Source organism: Pleurodeles waltl, chromosome 2_1 (genome assembly GCF_031143425.1).
Source record: "Pleurodeles waltl isolate 20211129_DDA chromosome 2_1, aPleWal1.hap1.20221129, whole genome shotgun sequence".
NCBI lineage: Eukaryota > Metazoa > Chordata > Amphibia > Caudata > Salamandridae > Pleurodeles > Pleurodeles waltl.
In genome coordinates, this window is record NC_090438.1 from 382,835,204 (window position 1) to 382,859,107 (window position 23,904).

Consider the following 23,904-nt stretch of genomic DNA (forward strand, 5'->3'; position numbering starts at 1 on the left):
AATATCAATGATCAAATTATCAACAATTAAGTATGTATAGGTAAGTATAGTTATGCTGTACTTAACTCCACATCTGTGTACCTTGACAATATGAATATTGTCAAGATGCGTAGACTGGCGTTAAGAATAGTTATCCTATCCCTACCTATATATATCTACCTTCTTGATATTTTTTGTTGTTGATATTATTGCTACGGTATTAGGAAAAGTACAAAGGGTAGGAGGTTCCAGAGGATCAATTGTGTTATGGTGTCATTGACTTTTAATTTGAGAAACCTGTTCCCTTGGTAGGTGCAGCATTGACAGAAGCACCTATAATTACTATGAGGTGCCAAACAGGCCAAAATTCAATTATCTCGTATGTGGCACATATTGGTTTATATCAATTGTAGCGGTTCAATTAGCAATTGCATTGGTTTACATATGAATCATATTGGATATGTCTCCCTGCATACTGCTCCGATTCATACATCTTATTTATACGCATTCACTGTGTTGGTTGGTAAACAGAAACATTAGTTTAAGGAATCAGTATGTTGTTTAATGCAGAGGCAAACTATTTGAACACCACTTAAGGAGATTGTTGATGCGAGAAAGCACATGGTTTAGGAGGTTTAGGATGTGCCTTTTTAACACAACATATCTGTTTCTATTCTCTACATACTGATTTATGTTAAGTGAATTGGTGTATGCACAGTAAATACTTGTGTGTATATACCACAATAGTGTGCTTGCACAAGATACTGGTTTGTAAACATGCTCTACTAGTTTGCCATCAGAATGAATCCGTTCTTAGTCATAATATTATGGTGTGCATGCACACCTCACTGCTATGTACGCAGTGCACATTGGTCAAGACATTTCACATGTTGGTTGAAATGCATAATATATTGGGGGTTCCTTCATGTACTAGATCTATGCAATGCTCACTGCATATCATGCTGCTTTGCAAGAGTAACAGGTAGGTATGGATGTTTAATGTACTTGTTAAAATACCCATCAAAACATCTACGTACACTGTTCCGTGAATTGTGTTTCTCAAATCCCATTTGGAGAGGGCACAGAGTCACCTAAGGCAGATAGCTAATTAGAAGCAAGAGCCCTCAAGCACCAACAGGCGGCATACTTCACCATCGGGCATGCTCCTCGTTGGGCTGCAGCTGCAATGCTTGACGGGCCCTGTGGGACTTTTTTGCTTATGCAGGGTCATCCCCAATCTTTTTGTCTCCTATTCTTTCTGACCTGTTGCTGTTGGCTTTTGAACTCTGAGCACTTTACCACTGCTAACCCGTGCTAAAGTGCATATGCTTTCTGTGTAAATTGTATGGTTGATTGGTTTATATATGATTGGCATATTTGATTTACTAGTAAGTCCCTAGTAAGGTGCACTAGAGGTGCCAGGGCCTGTAAATCAAATGCTACTAGTAGGTCTGCAGCACTGTTTGTGCCACCCACATAAGTAGCTCTGTAATCATGTCTCAGACCTGCCACTGCAGTGGTTGTGTGTGCAGTTTTAACTGTAAATACGACTTGGCAAGTGTACCCACTTGGCAGGCCTAAACCTTCCCATTTCTTACATGTAAGGCACCCCTAAGGTAGGCCCTAGGTAGCCCCAAGGGCAGGGTGCAGGGTATGGTTAAGGTAGGACAAATAATAATGTGTTTTACATGTCCTGACAGTGAAATATTGCTAAATTCGTTTTTCACTTTTGCAAGGCCTGTCCCTCTCATAGGTTAAAGTGGGGGCTACCTTTAAATCTGATTAAAGTGTAGATTCCCTTTGGAAGCGGATGGACATGTGGAGTTTGCGGTTTCGGAGCTCACAATTTAAAAATACATATTTTAGTAAAGTTGATTTTGAGATTGTGTGTTTGAAAATGCCACTTTTACAAAGTGGGCATTTTCTTGCTTATACCATTTCTGTGACTCTGCCTGTTTGTGAATTCCCTGTCTGGATCAGTTTAACAGTTGGTCTGGTTGCACCTCACACTAGACAGTGACACAAAGGGAGCTGGGGTGTAGCCTGCATATCCTGATGTGCCATCTGTGCTAGGAGGAAGGGGAGGAGTGGTCACTCACACCTGAAAGGTCTGCGCCTGCCCTCACACAATGCAGTTTCCAACCCCCTGGTGAGTGTCTGGGGCCTGGTCTGGGCAAGGCAGGATTTCACATTCAAAAGACACTTTACTTTGAAGTAGGCCTACTTCAATGGAGAAATTGGGTACAAGAAGGGCACCCAAAACCACAGACTTTAGAAACACTCTGGAAAGAAGAGGAACCTCTTCCTGGAGAAGAGCTGAAGAGCTGATGAAGAAGAGCTGACCTGCCTGTGACTGTGCTCTGTGGGGCTATCCTGCAGTTGCTGCTTCTGCCAGAGTAAGAGGGCAAAGACTAGACTTTGTGTGCCTTCCATCTTGAGAAGAAATCTCCAAGGGCTTGATTTAGAGCTTGCCTCCTATTGTTTGAAGTCTCAGGGACAGTAAAGACTTCTCTCTGCCAGCACCTGGAGTCTCCGGAGAGACTCCTACTCTGCCCTTTGGTGCCCATCCAGTTCCTGGGACCCTAAAAGGAGAAGCTGGCAGCCTAAAGAAAAGTAAATCCGCGCACAGATCCCTGTGTGGGGAAAAGATCGACGCAACTCCGATCTGCGGCTGAAGAAATGATGCGCCGCCGGCTCCGCAGCTGAGAATCGACGCTAGCAGGAAACGCGACTGAAAAATCCACACACGGAGCAGGAGAAACGACATGCAGCATCGCTGACGGAGGCCGGGAGATCACAACCCGTGCTGCAGGGTTTTTGGATCACCGTGCGGCTGGATTTCCGACTCAAGTACTGCTGGGTGTGGAAAAACAACGCAAGGCCTGCCTGGACCCGAGAGCGCTGACCGGATCGACGCATCGCTCTCCTGCGGAGAGAAGAAACGAAGTGCCCTGACCCGGTAAAAGGAGAAACGACGCAAGGTCCCACTCGTAAGTGGAATCAATGCCTCGCAAGCCCTTTTTGACACGCACCTGCTTGTGCGGGCTTATTTTTGACGCACCCAAGGTACTTTTTCACACTAACTGCGTTAGTATATGTTTGAAACTACTTAAAGACTCTTTTTGCATTTTTATTGATAACTTGACTTGGTATTGTAGATTTTTGTTGTTTTGGTCTTGTGTTGTTTAGATAAATATTTTCTATTTTTCTAAACCTGTGTTGTGTCATTTTGTAGTGTTTTAAGTAAGTTACTGTGTGTGTTGGTACAAATACTTTACACCTAACACTCTGAAGTTAAGCCTACTGCTCTGCCAAGCTACCAAGGGGGTAAGCAGGGGTTAGCTGAGGGTGATTCTCTTTTACCCTGACTATAGTGAGGGTCCTTGCTTGAGCAGGGGGTAACCTGACTGTCAACCAAAGACCCCATTTCTAACAGGCCCCACAAAGGGACTTTTTTCCAGAGATCTTTTTGAATCGTGCCAACAGGAACCAAAGGAATAATGTGAGTCCTAAGATGTGATGTGGTGAGGGAGTCGAAAATGTGGGGTTAAAATGACTGTAGGTACGATAGTTAGCCTTTACTAACAAGGGTACCTATGTCAAGATTAAAAACTAAAAGGGGGAAGTCTTGGGAGGTAATGCTCCAACCTCCGAAAAAATCTGTTTATAGAATTGTAATACCACAGAATGCTGGTAGAAATATTTCACACCTCAATAGTCCATATGGATCAAGTAAAAGAGTAAGATTACTCTCAAACTAGGGTGTCTCTCCATACTTTTGTCTCTTACACTAATCCATGAATTCCCTATGTCAGGTAACCTGAAAGAAAACACAAAATGTGGGTGGGTGGGTGAGGGCTCTTGCTCCTAATTAGCTATATGCCTCAGGTGACCCTGTGTCCTCTCCAAATTGGATTTGAGGAACACAATTCAAGTAACAGTGTACTTAGATGTTTTGATTGCTGAACCTTGGGAGACTTTACACTGGACAGTTAATATCTTCCAGTCTCTCCTTTCTTGACTTGTTAACATACCTACCATATTGGCTCTCTCTTGTAATGTACTGGCTTGAGCACATAATGTATCGGTTGTGTATTGGTTGATATCTTCAACCTATTGGTTTCACTGCATTACATCTTCGATTCTTAATACACTGGTAGAAATGCATAATTCCTAGCTTTGTATATATATATATATATATATATAGAGAGAGAAAGAGAGAGCGAGAGAGAGAGAGAAAGAGAACGAGAAAGATCAAGATATTGGGTCAAACTTCTAATGTACTGGTTTATACTTATAATATTTGGTTGTAACACAATCTTTTGGTTTGAAACCATTATATGCTGGTTTGCATGCATGATGTACTGATTCACATTCATAACCTTATGTTACTCTTATAGATCAATATGATATACATGTAAATCAGTATGCTTGCATTCACTGGTATAACATAAATAAATATTATGCATCTCAACCAATATGTTACATATCCGGACCAATGCGTTATGCATGCACAGGCTTAAGGTCTGCAATCAAACCACAATCCGTGCATATGAACCAATTCATTATGAGGGCAAACCAATCGAGTATGGCTACAAACTGATGCATTATGTTACACATATACCAGGACCTACTGTGCATACACAAATACACCAAACAGACACAGTAGTGTTTTGTTGATATCAACCAATGTTTTAGACTATAAACTGATTTGGGACCATATCATGATGGGCTTTAATGAGGTTGCATGTGATTTCAAAGAACAAAACAATTTCAGGGAATACCATTACTGAGAAACCATTTCACCTGACGTTTTCAGAGGAAATTTTCTGAAATAATGGCTTTCACCTTTTAGTAGAAACAAATTCATTGTATGTCTTTTTGGTCCAAATTGGCTTTTGAATGCTTATTTTGTACATGCAAATGCAATGGTTGCAGGTCTTAGTTTCAGAAACATTTTTATCAGAGATGTTTATTTCAATGCTTTACTTCCAGGGGCATTATTTGATATTTATATATTTTACATTGACAAACAATTACTTTGGATGCTTTTAATTCTCTGACCCATCACCACCTGTAAAGACCATCTACTGCTAACCCCTCACAACCCCTAAACACCATCAATCCCTGCCCCTTAAAATACATCACCACGCTTAAATTATTATACTTATCCATAAAGCCTAAAAGCCCTTTCAACCCCAAAAATCCACCATCGCTGAACCATAAAATCATTCACTATCCCTAAATCCACCCATTCCTGTACTCTAAAAACCCATTTCCAGGCATATATCCCACCGATCCTATTCTCCTCAAAACACCTCAGCACACCCAAACTCCACCCATCCTTGAACTCTAAAAACCTCTCACTGCTCTTAAATATCAGCCATCCATAACCCACAAGAACTCCTCATCACCCTAAGCTACTCATCCCGTAACCTAAAACCCTCTTTCTGCATCTGAACTACACTCATCCATGAATCCTTAAAACCACTCAGCACCTCGAACTCCACCCCATCCTGAACCCTAAAAAGTCTTCATCAGCCCATTCGCTACCCACAATTGAGCCTTAAAAACCCTCACCAGCCCTATACTCTACCCATCCATGAACCTTAAAACCCAACAAACCCTTGCTTTCCACACATCCCTGAAAACTAAGAACACCTCATATACATAAACAACACTCATCCGTGAACCTTAAATAATCCTCAAAACCCCAAAACCCCACCCCTCTATGAACCCTAAAAACCCCTTTGCATGCCTGAACTCCCATTATTTCTGACCCCTAAAAACCCCACATCAACCTAAATATTACCCATCCCTGAACCCAAACCCCCATAGTAGTCCTAAACTCTACCCAAATTTAACACAATTTTGGATTTCTCTATAAAATTATCTGTCCTTTAAAATGTTTTCTATATTTTTTATTTCTTTTTGTATTTCCTAAACATTATCTTTCCTTAAAATTTGTTTTCCATGGTTTAGTTTCCTCCCATCTGGTTTCTCATATTTTGTTTTCCATTAGTTCACACATATTACTTTATTGGTGGAGCATAGAACCAAGCTGAGAGTCTGTTTCATGCACCTGCAGGGCATAAAGTGAATCCCTGTACTCTAATGTTGGTCTGAGTTTGTAATTTATTTTAAGAAAGTATTGCTCAGGAACTGTCAGTAGGGTTTGCAAAACAATTCTTGGCTTATTTCTCCAGTTCAGGAGTACGTCAAATGTGCTTCAAGAGTAAGTCACACTTACTCCTACCAGAGCATTTTTGAATGAGGATCTATGTGTCTACAGTTAACCCTCCAGTTTAGGCATAACCTTACTTTTATCGTAGAATGAGTTGATGGAGATGCATTTGTTGAGTGTGGTGCTGGTAGGTGAGATGGAGAGATGATATAGTGTTTAAACACTTTTGATTTGTTGCTCCTATTGGTTGTGTCTTTCATGGTAGAAGAGTAGTAAGCAGGTTGACTGCTGATGTGAAGTGCTTGAAGGGTAATTTGAAGATTTATAGATGCCTTGAATTATTCTGGGATTACATTTTGCAACAGGTCCCTCTTGTTTACAGATCAGGGGTTTGCTGTCAGATATTTCTACGGTGTCTATATGGTTTAGTTTGTTGAAACTAGTTTTGAAGATGTGGAATGGTGGTGAAAAGGTGTATAAATCTTTCTTAAGTGAGTCAGAGAAGAAGTCTTTGGAGGGGACAATCTGTTGTTTAGATAGTTTTGATGGATAGTCAGTATGTGGTGAAGCATGAACAGGGTAGTAAAATTATTTCTCCACTCCAGCACTATTGTGGTGAGGCAATTGCGGTAGAATGCCAAGAATTGTGTGCAGTGACTGTGTTAAGTGACATATTTGGTGTTACAAATGTTCATGAGATTAGTGAGTGCAGATAGCATGTTCTTGATGGCCAGGTTGCCAGGAAGGTGAGCGTCCCTAAGGTATGTGTTGTTAGTTAGAATGATTAATGTATTTGTGATGCGGTGTAAGTCCTCCTCCGTGATTGATTTCAACTTATTAAATGCAGAAGACATAAGGGACAAGGACATCAAGGAGATATGCAGTGGTGGGTGTTAGCTCAGCTTCAGTGATGGAGAGCACATCAAAGCTGTGAATAACAATGGTTTGCTTCTTGTAAGATTGGTAGAAACTGTGGGATTAGGTTTAGCACTGGTTTTCGTGGCTTATTTGTGGTAATGAGTGGCATGTGGACGAGGTTGCTGTGGTTAGGATGACATGCATAACTGGGAAGCGTGATGTGCTTGCTTGTAGAACAATTCTGGGTGTTGGGTTGGTGCGCCTGGGCTTACGAACACAATAGTGACTTAACCAGGACATTTAAATCTCAACTTTTGGTCCATATTCTTTTCTAACCAGAACAAGCTGAAGTTACCCTACTCTTTGTATTCTCTTTACTTCAGATAGTCTGTCAAAAAGATCACGTGAAACAGCAGAATGAAGGATGTGGCAGAGATAAAAACAAGCACTAGTTGCATCTCTCTGTGTTCTAACTGGCTGGTATGGTGATAATAAGAGAGTAAGTCCACTTTGCCTGACTTCAACTGTGCTGGCTCTCTATTGCTATGCTGTCTCTGCATTTCAATGCCTTCTACTGAGTTTAGAGCTTGTAAAAATTTATATCTTCATATTCCACTACATTTCTTCAAACAGTATGTTACTCATTCACTTTTAGAAAAATGTATAGGCACCATTGTACTTCATTTGAGCATGGAGTACACCTGAGAAAAGAGAAGGCTTACACTACAAGATGGGAGTATGTCATGAACTCAGATACTAAACAAGCCTGTAGATAAAGCACATTAAAGTATTTCTTGTCAGGTCTATTACTTGGGAAGGAAATATATGTTTATTTACAAGTAGACAAACAGGACAGTAAGAGTAGGGTCATAAACAAAGGATCCAGAAGGTCCTAGCTGCTTATGGTGCTGAACTGTGATCCCAAATATATTGGAGCATCTAAGACATTGACAGTAAAAGGACAAGTACCTTGGGGCTATATTGACAATGTTACACAGCAGGTTGACTGGGTCACTGGATAGTGGTGCAATGTTCACACAATGTTTCAATATTGCTTTTGTTTTTAAATCTGAGGTTAATAGGGAAATAGTGCTAGGCAAGAAGATATATATCCAGTTGGTTATGATACATCTATCCTCTCCCAAAATTATAGCAAGTACATAAGTGTACATTTTCCACAGAAACCTGTAATTTCAGGAAGATATAAATTATGCTCAACTTTTGTATCCTGTGAAATAAAACCATCTAGAAACTTTATTTATTTGTAGTTTGTAATGAGCTTATTCATACAGAATTTCTTACCGGGGGCAATAAGGTACAGTTCCTTATCATCCCTTCTTCAAAGCGATGTTTATTTGGAAATCCCATGGCATATCCTAGTAACAAAGAAAGATATAAAGCATAACTAAAATCAGATAGTAATTGCATCTTGAAACCTTTACAAACATGTTTTAAATATTTATTTTTCATAATATTACTTTTTGAAGGCTTATTGTGAGAAAGCATTTGCCTCAACTTGAACTGAGGATATTTTAAACATGTTATTATAGCATATAGACTGCTAAATATGGTTAACGGTCACTACAGAATCAAGGCTGTTTCCACTTCAGAAGCAGGCACCCTGCTGCAAACATAAATTAATATAACTTCTAAGTTAGGTCTGTTCCTGGCCCCCATATGGCAACCATATTGGTAAGAAGGAGGCTTCACCCATAGTCCTCATTATGTTATCAAAGCTTCATGATAACAGTAATAAGCAAAAAGACATTACCTCATATCAACTAGAATGAGGAAGAATAAAAAAGAAAGATTAAATCTTAATATTGCCTCCTCAACATCTTCCTCATCCAATTCCTGTACAAGAGTCAGCTTAATGCTACGTGCGCTGACAAAATAAGCCAGAATATATGTGATTGAAGCAAGAAAGAATTGCAGGTATCCTCACCTCCGTTTGATATAAAGCACTATGCAACAATGTGGATGTCCAAAAAGTGATCCTACAACAAGCACTCTACAGAAGAGCCCTCAGTTTTTAAGCCTTTCCAGGTATAGGAAAACAAAAGTCTATCTCAGTGTCAAATGAAGCAAGCATAAGCCGAGATACTAAACAATCATTGGATGGAAATCAATTTTGAGAAGCTGTTACTCCTCTGAGGAGAACAAACCTAGACAGACGTTTTGGAAGAGTGAGCTCTTAATACCTGTGAAATGAAGAACTATCTTAAGAATAAGACCTCAGTCTTGTCTGTAAAGGTCCAGAAACAGGTGAAGGGGATAATACCTGATAAATAGCAAAACAAGTTCAAAGAACCAATGTTGAAAATGGCCCTTTTTGCGGGGCTATCCCCAAACATTTTACCTTCTTCCTCCTATTTTTTTCAGATCTGTGTTTGCTGGTTTATTGTCTCTGTGCACTTTACCACTGCTGATCAGTGCTAAAGTGCAAGTGGTCCCTTATGTAAATTGTACTCATGATCGGTTTATCCATGATTGGCATATTTGATTTACTAGTAAGTCCCTAGTAAAGTGCACTAGAGGTGCCCAGGGCCTGCAAACAAATGCTATTAGTGGGCCTGCAGCACTGATTGTGCCACCCATGTAAACATGTCTCAGACCTGCCACTGCAGTATCTGTGTGTGCAGTTTTAAACTGCCAATTCAACCCAGCATATGTGAACCCACTTGCCAGGCCCAAACCTTCCATTTTGCTACATGTAACGCACCCCAAACGTAGGCCGTAGGTAGCCCCATGGGCAGGGTAGAGTGTATTGTAAAGACTCAAGTTCCAGTGAAGTGAAGTATTTTAAGATGATTTATGGACAACAGCACAGCACTTCTTCCTTCTTGCCTTCTGCCAATAAAAATGCCCCCCACCTTCTCCATGATCTCATAGCCTTCTCCATTCTACATTCCCTCTGCAGGTTCCATAAAGGAAACCTACACAAATCTAAGGACAAAATACAACATTTATTTAAAAGGTACAACATGTACTGGTGTGTTTTACATGTCCTGCGAGTAAAGCCAGATTAGGTTTTCACTATTGCAAGGCCTATCTCTCTCATAGATTAACATGGAGATTGCATTTAAATTCCCCTTGAGTGTAATTTCCCTTTGGGAGCTGTTGGAGATGTGGAGTTTGGGTTCTCTGAACAATTTAAAAATACATCTTTTGGTAGAGTTGCTTTTTAGATTGTCTGTTTGAAAATGCCACTTTTAGAAAGTGGGCATTTTCTTGCATAACCTCTGTCTTCCTGTGGAATCCGCATCTGGGTCGCACTGACAGTTGAGCAGTTTGTGAATTCCCTCTAGACAATGACACAAAGGGAGTTGAGGTGTGTCATGCATATCCTGAGGCGTCTCCTGGGCTAGAGCAGGGAGGGAGGAACTAACACCTGCACCTAAAAGGGCTGTGCCTGTCCTCACACAATGCAGTCTCCAACCCCCTGGAGAGCGTCTGGGAAAGGCAGGTTCTTGTGAATGAAAGAGACTTTCCTTTGAAGTTTGCCTACTTCAAAGGCAGAAATGAGTATAAATAGTGGACCCAAAACCCCAGACTTTCAGAACATTCCTGGATCAAGAGGAACCTCTGTCTAGGGGAAGAGCTGAAGAGCTGGAGAAGGAGTACTGCCCCTTTGCTGTGTGTGCTTTGCTGGGTTGGCCTACAGTTGCTGCTTCTTTCTTAAATAGGACAAAGACTGGACTCTGCTGTATATCCTGCTTGCGAAGTGGGATATCAAAGACTTCAGGTTCATCTGCTTACAGCACTGGGAACTGGGTGTTTTATGCTGCAACAGAAGAAAAACCACCACCACACCGACAACAACGCTGCTGCCTGCACCGTGACCTGACAACAGCACACAAAGCCGTGCCCGCTTCGCACCACAACCTAATGCCATCACTGAGCCGCTGCTTGCACTGTGACTTGTGGGCCCCGCATTCTGCATTGCCTTGCTGACACCACAGCCTTGGTATCCCCGACAGCGCCGCTCTACGCTGACACCAACGTTGCTGCCTGCACCGTGGCCTGAGGCACCACTCGTGGGTTACACTAAGCACCATCCTGTCCCGCACCGCAGCTCGGGTCAACAGACGCCAGGGTATTGACTCCAGCATCGTCAACAGATGCTCCTGTCTGCACAGCGACCCATGGGCGCCACAAGGAGCTCACCCTGTGTTGTACCACCACCTTGGGGCTACTGATGACAGCGCTTCAGCAACAACGACGATGCTGCCTGCACTGAGACCTTGAAACACTGCACGTTGCACTGTCCTGCTTCACACAGCATCCCAGACGCCATTGTTTCTGACTATGTCATCAGCCCGGAGATCGATCTGCAATATGTGTGATTTCAAGGGCCTGGAGACCCCTGCACTGACCTCCGGAACCGATGCCTGCCGATGCCAGCGATGCTGCACTCCAGATCTCATCAGGAGGATCAAAACGCCCTACATTTCCAAGGTACTGTTTGCGGGTCTTCACGTCACCGTAGCTGGCCCGCGACTCCATGGTCTTAATTGTGGGATTTGTTGTTCGCGACGCCGTGATAGCCCAAGATAGAGCTATCGACTTCAAGGAACTGTATTTTTAATTTAATTCTTGCAAAATTCATATCTTTATTACTGTATGTTGGATTTCTCTCCTTTTGGTCTTGTTTTATCCAGAACAATATTAGCTATTTTTCTAAAATTGGTGTGGTGTCCTTTTGTAGGGTTTCACTGTATTACTGTGTGTTATGTGCAAATGCTTTAAACATTGCTTCTGAAATACGCCTGACTGCTTGTGCCAAGCTAACAAGGGGATGAGCATGAGTTATCTGAGCTGGGTATCACCCTTAACCTGACTAGAGTGAGGGTCCCTACTTGAACAAGAGACCCCATTTTTAACAACCAAGCAACCCCTTCTGAAGTTGAAAAGCAAAGCATTCTACCTATTATTTAACTAGTCTCATGCTTGATTATCAGACCCTTGGGTGAATTAAGACAGTCCTACTCCAAAACCTACTTAGAGGTGAATAATAATCTGTGAGAACTCTCACAACCTAAAAGTAGTTCCCATCTTCCAGCCATAAAAAGTGGACTGCTGTGTATTATATGCTACAAACATAAAATACACATCTGGATCTTGAGTCATCCATGATGCTGGACCCCTGTCATATTTATTGAAAAGAGATATCACTGAAAATATATTTAAAAAATAAGACTCTAACAAAAAGGCCAGAAAACCAACCCATTTATGTGCCACTCAATCTGACTTATTAGTGAAAACGAATTTATCTAGTTGTAAGTTATCACAGAGGTTTTCTCTTACCTGATCTGGACAAGGTTCAGGAGACCAGAGAAAAATTGAAGCACACAATAGACATCCACACCATGTGAAGCTTTCAGAAGAGAGAAAGCAAGGTATTCACCATCCCTGCAAAGAAGCCTACGTTTTTAATTCCCAAAAGCCCTAAAAAATAGACTTCTTTTGCAAGGGTGAAAAATCTTGGGAAATAAAAACTCTGTTAGAATTGGCAGCCAGTTCCTGTACATTTCCCTACCAAGTCCTGCTTCCAAAACAAATCATTACATCCCTTCTCCAGAGCTGACCTGATCCACCACTTACAACATGGTTTAGAAACATACCCTGGAGGCCCCATTGAGGTTTGCATCACCACTGCTTGGCGCCTCACCCTTAACACTACCTTTGTTGGTCATGGTTGATTGTTGGTAAATCACTCCAGTGCAAATTCTTAAGGGTTTACTCCTGGGCAGATTTGACACACCATGAGGTCTAGCTTGGCCAGATCACAGGAGGAAAGAAGCATAGGGGCATTCTTGAACTGGTAAGGAGATACTTGTAAAAACAACTGCAGCTTGCTCCTCAGAGGAGGAAGGGTAGATTGAAGCCTTGAAGAATGCACATGCTACAATCGATGCACTGCTCAAGCAAGAGGCAACTTTTTTGAAGCAGCTGGAGGGCTGGATTGTAATTACAGAGCTGTCCCCTTAACGACATCTATATTGAAGATGATGAGGAGTGTGACACCAATGCCGGACACCCTGACAGGCACTCATCTGCTGAATGTTTTACACTGAGGGGCCATCATGGGATGTCAGTACTGTGCAGATCTTGTGTTTGTCAGGTTGTTGTCTCCAACTAGCAGCAATCGCTATCCAATAGTTGAAGTACAAGGGTACCACAATCCATTTTTGTGTACAGTGAAGACCCAAAAGAAGTAGACACCTCAAAGATGCCCTTTGGAGTATGTGCTTTGAATAGGTACCATGAAAATGTTATTTTTTTCACGAATAGGTCACTGTACCACTTCTGAAACAATGTTCTCATGCTCAAATCAGGCACCTAAGTGTTGAAAAGGCACCTGAAACCCCTGGGCGTGAAGCCGACTCCATCCAATAACCTTTGTTGATCAGGAATACTGTCTATCAGTTGTCATTCCATATGTTCCAAGACCTGGATGAGATGAAGACTGAAGACTACCTTCAATTGGGATCACCTGAAGCATTACCAAGAAGACCAAAACAGCATGGTTCCAACTCTCTCTTCTGAAAAAAGTGAAATTTCAAAAGCTTTCAGAATGACAGTTCAAGACCTAGTCCTCTATCATGTTATGCCCTAACGAGCCACATCCCAAAGACCACAGTTGCTCATTGACTTTGATAAATATTAGAACAGTCATTGAATTATGTGTGTCACCTTAAATAGCAGAATAAACATTTAATATTACTTCCTAGTGTTTTTCTATGGGTCATTCAGTCTTCCAATGGTGAAAATAACTTTCAGTATCAGTCACTGAAAGGACAAGTTAACGATACATTTATGCATGTCCTAATTTCACATTCCATGCACCCTTCCTTGTGGACTACAAAGCCTATAACAGGGTTACTAATTAATATTTAAAAGGGAGGTTTTCTCCTGTAAAAATAGCTTTAATTTGAGAGGTCGAGATGCAGGGTTGAGCTGCAACTGCCAGGCAGCCGTGAGAGGACTGGAGTCATGCTAGCCGGGCCACACTAGTGGATGGCACCTTACTCCTGTAGTCCACAGGTGACATTTAACTTTCCATACCTTGCTTGCATTTTATACACCAAACAATATGGACCTGCATGGAAGTCAAATATGCCAAGTAGGTGATAGCTAATTTGACATGTTTTAAGGATCATGTCACATGCACTGGGGGCTGGTTAGCATTGTCCCAGTGCCCAGTGTAAAACAACACAGCAGCATGAGCTCACAAAAAATGGGGTTGACCACGGAAAAAAGAGGCACTTTATCAAAATTCCCATCATGGGTTGACATAAATTGTAAACTTCTCTGCTGCCAGTGAGTTGTACATTCCTTTTCTCATTATCTTATCACGGCTTTCAAGTCGCACAGAGTAAGATACTCAATAGATCTCTACGGGAAGGTATGCCTGTGTGGTTACTATTTAGTGGAAGAAATTATTTTGACAAAGTAGTTTGTTATCTTTGCCCTGAGCCTTCTCCGTTTATCTACATACCAAGCCAGGAAAATGAAAGCCGCCTTCCTTTTTCCGTTTTATTCTGACTTGTACTTCTTGCATCCTCAAGGCTTGTGTCGCTAATAAACTTGTGAATCATAAACCCTCAAGGCATAAGCTTTGTTTCATTTTATTGCAGTGCTCCCTACAATGAATCTGCTAATTGCTGAGGGTTGCCATGGGTACACAGGTCTGCTTGTGCATAGCCTGATTAACAAACTACATGCACCGTAATAACATCTGATGAGAGCTATAGCGTAGGTAATATAAATATTATCCTGCATCCAAGATGGAATTTGCTTAACCTTTTACAGTTTATAGCTGTGTCGAGGAGGAGCATATACAGGGAAAGGTTTGGAAAGAGGGAGAAGTTGAACGATGTATTGGCACCAGGTTATTTCTTCGAATCTGGGTCTTGCCAACTCCAGATATACAAGTTAACGTGGCAGCTGATTAGGCTCAGACACAATCAGGCTGTGTACTTTATGAAGCATCCATGACATCACAAGGAAGATGGTAGCAAGATGGCAAACTGTGATGTGTGGAGCCATATGCACAGCATTCAAGACTAAAGGTTGACAAGTGGTGGGGTCAGTGACATGGCAACCATACACATTCAAGAGGATCTTGAAGGGCTAGTGTGCTGCTTAGTCACAGACCAATCAGAGAAGATGAGTCTTATTTAGTTGAATTAAAATCCCATGTTAAGGATGTCCCACAGGAGTCCCATTACTTAATGTTTAGCAATATGTACGTATGTATGAATGTATGTGTATAGGTATGTATGTATGTATGTAAATAGTAGTTCTGTAGCTGAACCTAGCCAAAAGGAGGAGGAGCATTATACATGGTCAAAGTCAAGCTTAAAATCAGTGAGTAATAGGAGAGGAAACTGGGTTGTAGAAATGTAATGCATTATGATGTAGTGTTCTTTGAAGAGGTAAGTCTGCATCTCTTCAATTGGATCAACACTGGAGCAGTTGTGGTGGGTTTCTTCCACATCCTGAAGATGCTGAGAAAGATCTTTAAATGGCTCCCAAACAACATCAGAAAAACTGTCACTCACGCCCTAGTCACCAACAAGTTAGACTTTGGGAATACCCTCTTCATCAGGGTCACCAAGCAACTCACTAGAAGACTACAAACTATCCAGAACTTGGCAGCCTGGCTCATCCTCATCTTCCCATATACAACTCACATCACACCACCCCTCAGGGAACTATACTGGCTCCTGATACACACACGTTCTCAATTAAACCTTATCGCACACACATTTAAAGCACTACACAACTCAGGCCTCATCGGCCTGAACAATTGCATCTCCTTCCACCAAATAACCAGACACCTCTGCTCTGGAGAACTTATACTCGTACACTACCACACAAACACAGAACCAGATCAGGCAGGCCGACGCTCTTTCCTATATCACTCTTAAAGCATGGAACGGCCTCCCACACCACATCAGAGCCTCCTCGTCTCTTATTGAATTGAGTAGGAACCTGAAGACTTGTCTTTTCTATTACCCAGCCTACCACAGACAGGGCTAGGCACACACACCTGCTTAGCTGGGGATACCCTGGCAGGTTATAGTGCTCTTTACAAATACACATAACATAACATGTAAGGATGTATATACCAACACCTTGATGCTCAGTGCTCTCTGATAGTTCTAGCACATCAGATCACAAAATGTCTTTATTGATGCTCAGGTGCAGATGTGTATAGCACTGTACAGGAACATGCTTAACTCTCTGCCAATTCAATGTGTAGAGATATTAATCCTATATTCCTCAGTTATATTCTGATCTTATATAGAGTTGTGAGAAAGAGTGTCCGCTTGGGGTACATCAATGTCACAGTATCACTCATACACTTGATAATAGCTTTGTTATAGAGACAATCTATTTCTTTGTGGAATGGTGGTGATAGTATCTTGGTGGAATAGTTAACCCTTTTCAGTGGCAATGCATTGGATTTAAAGTAAATATATGCTTTTCTTGATACTTTGCTGGCCTTTTGTCTTCACAAACTGAAGTGGATGTTCAAATACTTAAGACAGTGATACTTTGACATTCAGCCTCCTTCCATAGCATTCAACAATCTGGCATTGCTCACACGCCACAACTAACATGAAAGATTTCATATAGATGCACGCTACCTAGAGTGTCCTGATGCTAGGCAATTTTCAACTGACAATCCCCCTAGCATTTTCACCAACCAGCATGTCTAAAACGTGACTGTGGTAGGGTCAATTGATTCGAATACATGTCTAAAAAGCTACTGTGGCAGAGACAATTGATTTAAATACAGTTTCTGCCCTTGTCCGGCTGTCCACACTTGGATGCACTATTGCGCGTATGGAAGCTACGTAATAAAGCAAGTGAGAGCAGAAAACAATTGCTTACCACTGACAAAATGGGTAGACGAGGCTAAACTGGTGAAATCTAAATAAGATACAAGCAAATTGGAATCAAGTACAAAAACCGATAAGCATTGAAAGGTAACAGTAGGACAGAGTATTGGCGATTTAGAAGAACATCTACATACTGGCAACCTTGATTCTGTCATAACCTTAATGATGAAGTATGGAAGGTTCTGCAAAAATTCTGAAAAATGCTGTTGGGTACTAATGTGCAGCCTTTTTAAAAATGTTGCTCTCAAAGTACACGAAAGAAATTGAAAACTCCGAATTAACTATATAATTTCTTCAATCAAAATGTTCCTAAATAACTGGTCGCCAAAGAAACCTAATGAATCCTCTGCTTATGGCAATGAAATGATTTACAATATCCAATATACACCTGATCTTCAATGATTACTCTAAGTTTGCTGTGCACGCTATTCAGGTCTAGAAGGAAAAAAAGTCCAAAAAAACAAATAAATGCAGTTTCATAGCACGAAATGTATTTATTTGCCATGAATTTTAAACCTTGCATTTGAGTGACCCCTTATAGCTATCTTATTTACTGCAATTCTTGGAAGCAAGCATCTGAATTAAATTAATTTGAAAAAAAAACATGTCCATCAAGGCGCATCAAGAGTCATCCATCCTGAAAATCAATGGGAAAACAAATTATTTTTTAAATATAAAGGTGTGCATTAAATGTGCTTTATCATTTTCTTTTAACCCAGATATTAATTCAGGAGCGCGAAATAAAAGGATTTATCTGTGTATTCATCATATTTTGCAAGAACTTTGCATTAGGATATTCTACCCCAAGAAAGTAAATGGATTTTGCGGTTAGCGCATCATGTAATATACGTAGTAGTTAAATTGCAATTTGACTAAAATGCTCAACCGTTTCTTAGATTATTTTGACTTTTATGTGCAATGTACCGTGCAACGTCGACATTGTGGAACTGAGAAATGTGGTTTTAATCGAGACATTTTTACATTGAATGACCGCACGCCGAAGCTCAGTGAGTGTTATATGTGTATTTAAATACACAGGGACTACCTTCGAAAAAGCACAAAAGCTTTCAGTGTCAGCGTTGACAATGAATAAACAATATCAATGATAAATCAATTTTGTTTTATTAATTTTCTTTTGATGAACACAATCCAATGCAAAGTGTCCAGGAAGCCAGAGGTTTATGGCAGGGAAGATCACTTAAAAGAAAGATATGTGTTCTTGTTTTACGTAATTATACGAGACAGGCATTAGTGGAGATGTGTGGGTAAAGTATTTCTCCTCGAACTCAGATGTGGTGCTGTCACATCTGGTACCCGCTCTACGGCACCGATACTCTGGAAGTACAAGGAGTAGGTGGAAAACACACTATGACTGAAGGGAAGAAAGAGAGCAGACGTGCTCCTGACCGGGTCCACCCGAGGCTCACATCTAATTGGTTTATTGACCTGTCGCTCCAGATTTTCTTCTCCATGGGTTAACTTCCGAAGGCTTGACCCTTGTAAATTGTTTTGTTGTTCCTTCCTGTGTTGCACTCCAACCTTTTTTCCCTATAATTTTTTAACTTCCCTTACAGACCATGTGCTCAACTAAAACTCCCTTGTCCTGATGATGACCTCGCAGTAACCCTGAGGTCGAAACACCTTTGACAACAAACGAGATAGACTCTATTGATTCCTGCAACGAATATTTCTTAGAATCCAGTCATGCATCTTTTTTATGTATATACACTCTTGTCTTGTTCTCCCACTCTGCACAATATGATCACTATTTGAGCACTTTAATTATTGATCTGGTTTTCTGTTATTAAAACATACGCATTTAGTAGTTTTTTGTTTCTTTTGTGTTCTTTTTCTGCAACTGCTTTGACTTGCATATTTTTGAACAAGTGCTCTTTAATATAGTTTATTGTGAATGGATTATGCATCTAGTGATTGAAAAACTATATATGTTGAAAATAAATCTATAGCGAACCATTGCCTTTCTGATAACTCTATTGCTCCTGATTCGTGCTCAGCGTAACAGGCATTCCATTGCTGAAGCAGATGTCTTAATTAGAAATTATTAATGAGTGTTTATATATTTTGAATAATGACTTATGTAGAGAATGAATAAGGTAGAGAAAAATAATATGCACGTTTGAAATTGTGACCTCGAAGAATGGCCACCAGTGTTCACGAAATGTACTAAATAATTATGAATACTTATGAAATATTGAAACATGTATTATATTAATTAATGTAGTAATATGTCATATTAAGGGTTATGAAGTATGTTCTAGCTTATTAATTGTAGGCCTTAACTTAGCAAGTGTCTTGGCCTAGTTTTGCCAGGCCACAGGCACAAGCTGTATTTCTTTGCGTTTAATAAAAATGCTGACAGAGTGAACTAACTGTGAAATGCTCATTGTCTTGTTAAAATGCTTAGCAGAAGCTTTCCATGAGAACCACTAAAAGGAGACAGTGTCCTTAAAATGTATCGAGATGTGTGTAATGTGTGCAAGAGGTTCTTTCCCAGGAAGCGAACAATAAAGACACTGACTGGTGAAGAAGATGCCACAAATTCGATATCTGACAAGCCGGATGATGAGAACATCGTAAGGCAGACCAATCAACGACGTGTGAAGTGTGAAATATTAGAATTCATAGATTTGGTATAGAACTTTCACTGGACAGAGTAATAATGTACGATTAATTAACCAATTGGGAATTAGGGGATAGTTTGGGTGACTTTGACATAACAACGTGACAGAGGAGACGAGGTTCATATTAGACCAGACTTTTCAGATCTTACCCCGTTATGAGATGTGATATTGAGAAAAAGAGATTCGAGATTCTGTCATTGGGCTCATACTCTCTGATGTTTTGCTGATCGACTGATGATTTTAGGACGAAGACTGATTCTGCTTGCTGACCCATACCGTGGATAGGTAGATATGACAATATGACTGAATTGCACTTTTGTGCCTTTTCTTTCTAGGTACCAACTGCACTGTCTTAATAGTTTTTCCTTAGTTAGATGTTTTTCCTAAATTTGTGTTCTAAATTGTTTTGCATGAAGCCCCACATGCTGATGCTAATCTGGGTTAAGTTGAGGCTATTCACATGAGGCTATTCACATGACGACTGACAAATTGCAGGGACAAATGTTTAATGAGCTATCTTGTTGAATTCGATGTATGTGATTACTTCATCGCAGCTGACTTTACTATTGATCTGTACCGTTGCTTTAGAATGTATTGTGATTCAAGCCTTAATTAGATTGCGTTTCTTTCATCACTTTAGTCAACCAGTATTGTTTTTATATGTGTTTCATTTGATCTTGAGATTAATCTACATGACTTTAGCATTGTTAATATAAGTGAAATAAAATTACTAAACCTTTACTAAAGGTGTGGTTATTCATGGCTGAAAGGTCATGGTGTATGATAATTACTGACTCCATTGATTATTGACTGACTAATTATTATTGATTATTGCGTATTGATTATTGTTTCTGTGCTATAGTAAGAACATCCTGAATGAGTCAAAAGGTTCATTAACCTATCCGCGTCCCCTTGTAAGTTTCCTTATTATGGGCTGATGTGCTAACACCATTGTAATGTCTTATTGTTAATGAGCACACTCCACAGCCTGCTCCAATGTCTGTGTGGTTCTGATTATACTCCTGGACATGATTTTTCCTGCTGCATGTTGCTGTTGGGTTTTTGTGTCAGTATCTCTAACACATTACACTGGTGACATGGCAGATCTTTTCCAGGTGCATCTCTACTGTCAAACGCTGGTTGCCTAAAGTCTGTAGTGGCCAGGAGTGGTTTGTTTCTCCTCCTGGCATGGCCTCATTTTGCAAAGGTGCAGCTGACCCGAGTAGCAAATGAAAGACAATGCCATCTGGGCCTCCAAGCTCCAAAGCTTCATCTGTGGTTGTGTCCTTAGGGGACCTAGCAAGGGGTGCTGTCACCATTTGATGTGAGAGAGTACAACAATCTGGTGCTCTAGTGAGTCAAATGATTAAATAATCTAAAATCTTTCTCATTCCATTGTGAATTTGACCAAGGCATCTGTGAGACAGCTCTCAATGAAGCAAACATCTTGGTGATAAGAGCATATCGTAATCCTGAGTTCCAGGCCCATGTGATGGACTGTTCCAGGTACATTAAGAGTTTGTGGGGAACCATTTTCATTGAAATGGATACATATGCTAATAATTTTACAGTAAGCAGGAAGTGCCTTTGGTCTAGCTATGATTTTCCTCATGCAGGTGCCTGTCTTGCTGTAGGCACCATATGTCCCAGATATGGCCTGCCTCATCACGTTGACAAAACATCCATGAAAACGAGTTTAAACAGCTGACCTGATAAAAGCGCTCTATCCCTTATAAAGGTGCAAGTCTGTAACCACAAGTCTCAGTGCTAAGTCAAAACCAAGGCAACAAAGATAATGGGTGATAGTGAATCTTAGGAGGAATGCCCATCTTGGGAGTATTCAGTCACAGGATAAAATATTTTCTTTCAGAAGCAGTGTTCTGTATGGTAACATCACAAAATGAATATTACAAGCTCAGGTACTTTGTGAAGATTTGCATAGTATGAAGATCCCTTTCTTTGTTGATAATGTAGTCACCATTATCCTGATCACTGAGTTTGTGAAGTTTCCTTCAGACATAGAATTTCAGCCGTCCACCATAAAAGTCTATGTTTATGACTTTCGTACACCATCCACTTGCAATGGATATTTTCATGGCTTTTTAGTTAATGAGAGTCATCATATGGACTTTGAGATGTATGTAATTAAAGACCATTAGCGGTCTCCTGAGCTTTTGTTTGACTATCAGATTGGGATTGCAACAAGTACAAGTACCATATCGTGTCAAGAGTGACACAGTCATCTGAACATAAAATTGCACTGGTATTTCCTAATCTGTTTTAGAGCACTGGAAAGTTGAAGAACAGACAAGTCTGTGGCTCAGCAATTGCTGTCCCTTCAAAATTCTACGTTTGTCTCATAAAACAGCAGTTTACTGAAGCAAGACATTATTAAGTCTAATACAAAGCCAGTACATTGGGGTTCACCATTTGGCACAATGTCTAAAAGGGAGTCCAGTGGCTTAATTAGGACCTGCATGATACATCCATAAAGAGAGATGTTTGGCATCTTCATGATTTACTAGCTCAGTGAGGCTAAATTGTTCTCAAAGTGTAAGCTTAATCAAGACTAGAATGAAGTAGAGCTAGCGGAATAATAGTAATATATAATAATTAATATTGCTAACAAAGACCTTTACAGGTACAGGCGCCCCAGCTTTTGTGTTTTACCAGAGACTCTGGACTTTCAGGAATAAATAAGGAAGGTATTTTGCAGCATTCTCAATTGACTCAACAGGTACACTGTAATTCACTGGTAAGGTCTGTGATGCTCTTGCTGACGGAAGTCTCATTTTCAATGAGATAAAATGCAACTTTGTCTAGATCAGCCCTAAACTTGTATGAATTCATATTATCATATGATGGCATAAGCCCAATCCTGAAAAGCAAGAAGTCTTCACTGTTATGCCTGCTTGAATGTTGAGGTCAATCTTGAACATGACACATTATCGTACTTTTTCTATTTAAGACTTTGCATTTACTAAATCCAAATGGAGAGACCTTGCCAAGAAATGGCAGCTAAATATGTGTTCTCAATACTGCCAATCAGCCTTCAGTGCCATTTGAGATGCCGTAGACATGGCTGATTTCAACTCTGCTGTCAAACAGAATTGGATCTGTACACCAGCCCAATGATCTTGGGTGCTATACTAATTCAATATGAGCTGAGTCAAGACTCACTGAGATGTGTCATTGTTCATGTCAGTAAGAGTCTGACACAATCTGACACGGCATATATGCAAATTGAAAAGAAATGTCTATCAGTCATCTCAGCATATACCATCTCCATGTATTACTTGTTACTGATCAGTAGCCCTCATCACCCTTTGTGATCATATTCTCCACAAGCTGACGTTTTCTCTAGTTTTCCGCAAGACATACTACCTCTTCACCATCTATTACAGAAGAATTTGTACATTATATAATCAAACAAGAAACTTTGTGACAATACAGAAAACTGACCTTGTACAAAACACTGTGAGGATCCGACACTTGAGGGCATCTTAAAATCATCAGAGATGTAGACTAAATCAGAAGAGTGCCCCTCTAATGCAACTTCCAAGAACCAAGCATGTTCTTGCATGTCGATAATGACTTTGCATGTCACCTCATTAGTCTAATACTATAATGAAATTGGCATGACTCATTAGGAAACCACTTGAGGAATTGGTGCACTAGGTCACAATAGGTTGATGGGTGTGAAATCTAGTATGGGTTTTTTGAACAACCTGTTGAGAAAATACTAAGTAACTGTCATTTGAGAAAACAGTATCAGTAACTGCAATCCCTATAGCCTTTGTTTTTGAAATTCAATGTTTATTTCAAAAGTGGGTGTATTTTCCAAGTGAGTGTTCTCATTAAGGTCTGTGATGAGTCTCCTGTGATATTAAGGGATTGTCATTTGTGGCAGTATTTCAGGATGACCACCTCTGACGAACCTTTACAAATGTCACAACTACCAGAGGGAATTTTGGGGATGTAGGCATTGACATTTTGGGCCAGTCGCCTCACCACAGTACAGTAACATTTGCTGGTTATGAATCAATAGTTCAGGTTTTTATGGAGTCATGGCTATTCCCTCTACATCTGCTGATCTCATAGTTCCTTGCCCTCAACAAAATGCTCTCAACCATTGGACTAGTGGAGGTAGTGGAAGCTGAAATATGACCATTCTTTAGTGGAAGAGAACTCAAAGACTTTGCCAAGCCTGTGGGGCTTTATCACATAAACAAATCACTCATATTTGCTTCAAGGCCATGGCATCTTTGAGAGCTTCATGGCAAAGTTAGAGAAAGTGATTTAATTTGCCAATCGCATAAAAATCCAA

At 40.5% G+C, this 23,904-nt stretch overlaps 1 protein-coding gene across 2 annotated transcripts in view; it reads right to left on the bottom strand.

Moving 5' to 3' along the window:
* The window catches only part of XPNPEP2 (X-prolyl aminopeptidase 2), a 327,597-nt gene that overhangs the window by 234,744 nt on the left and 68,949 nt on the right, over positions 1–23,904 (bottom strand). For both annotated transcript variants that reach the window (XM_069212951.1, XM_069212960.1), the window contains exon 3: positions 8,324–8,397. In XM_069212951.1, coding sequence (XP_069069052.1) covers positions 8,324–8,397 — 74 coding nt within the window. The remainder of the gene's footprint in view (positions 1–8,323; positions 8,398–23,904) is intronic.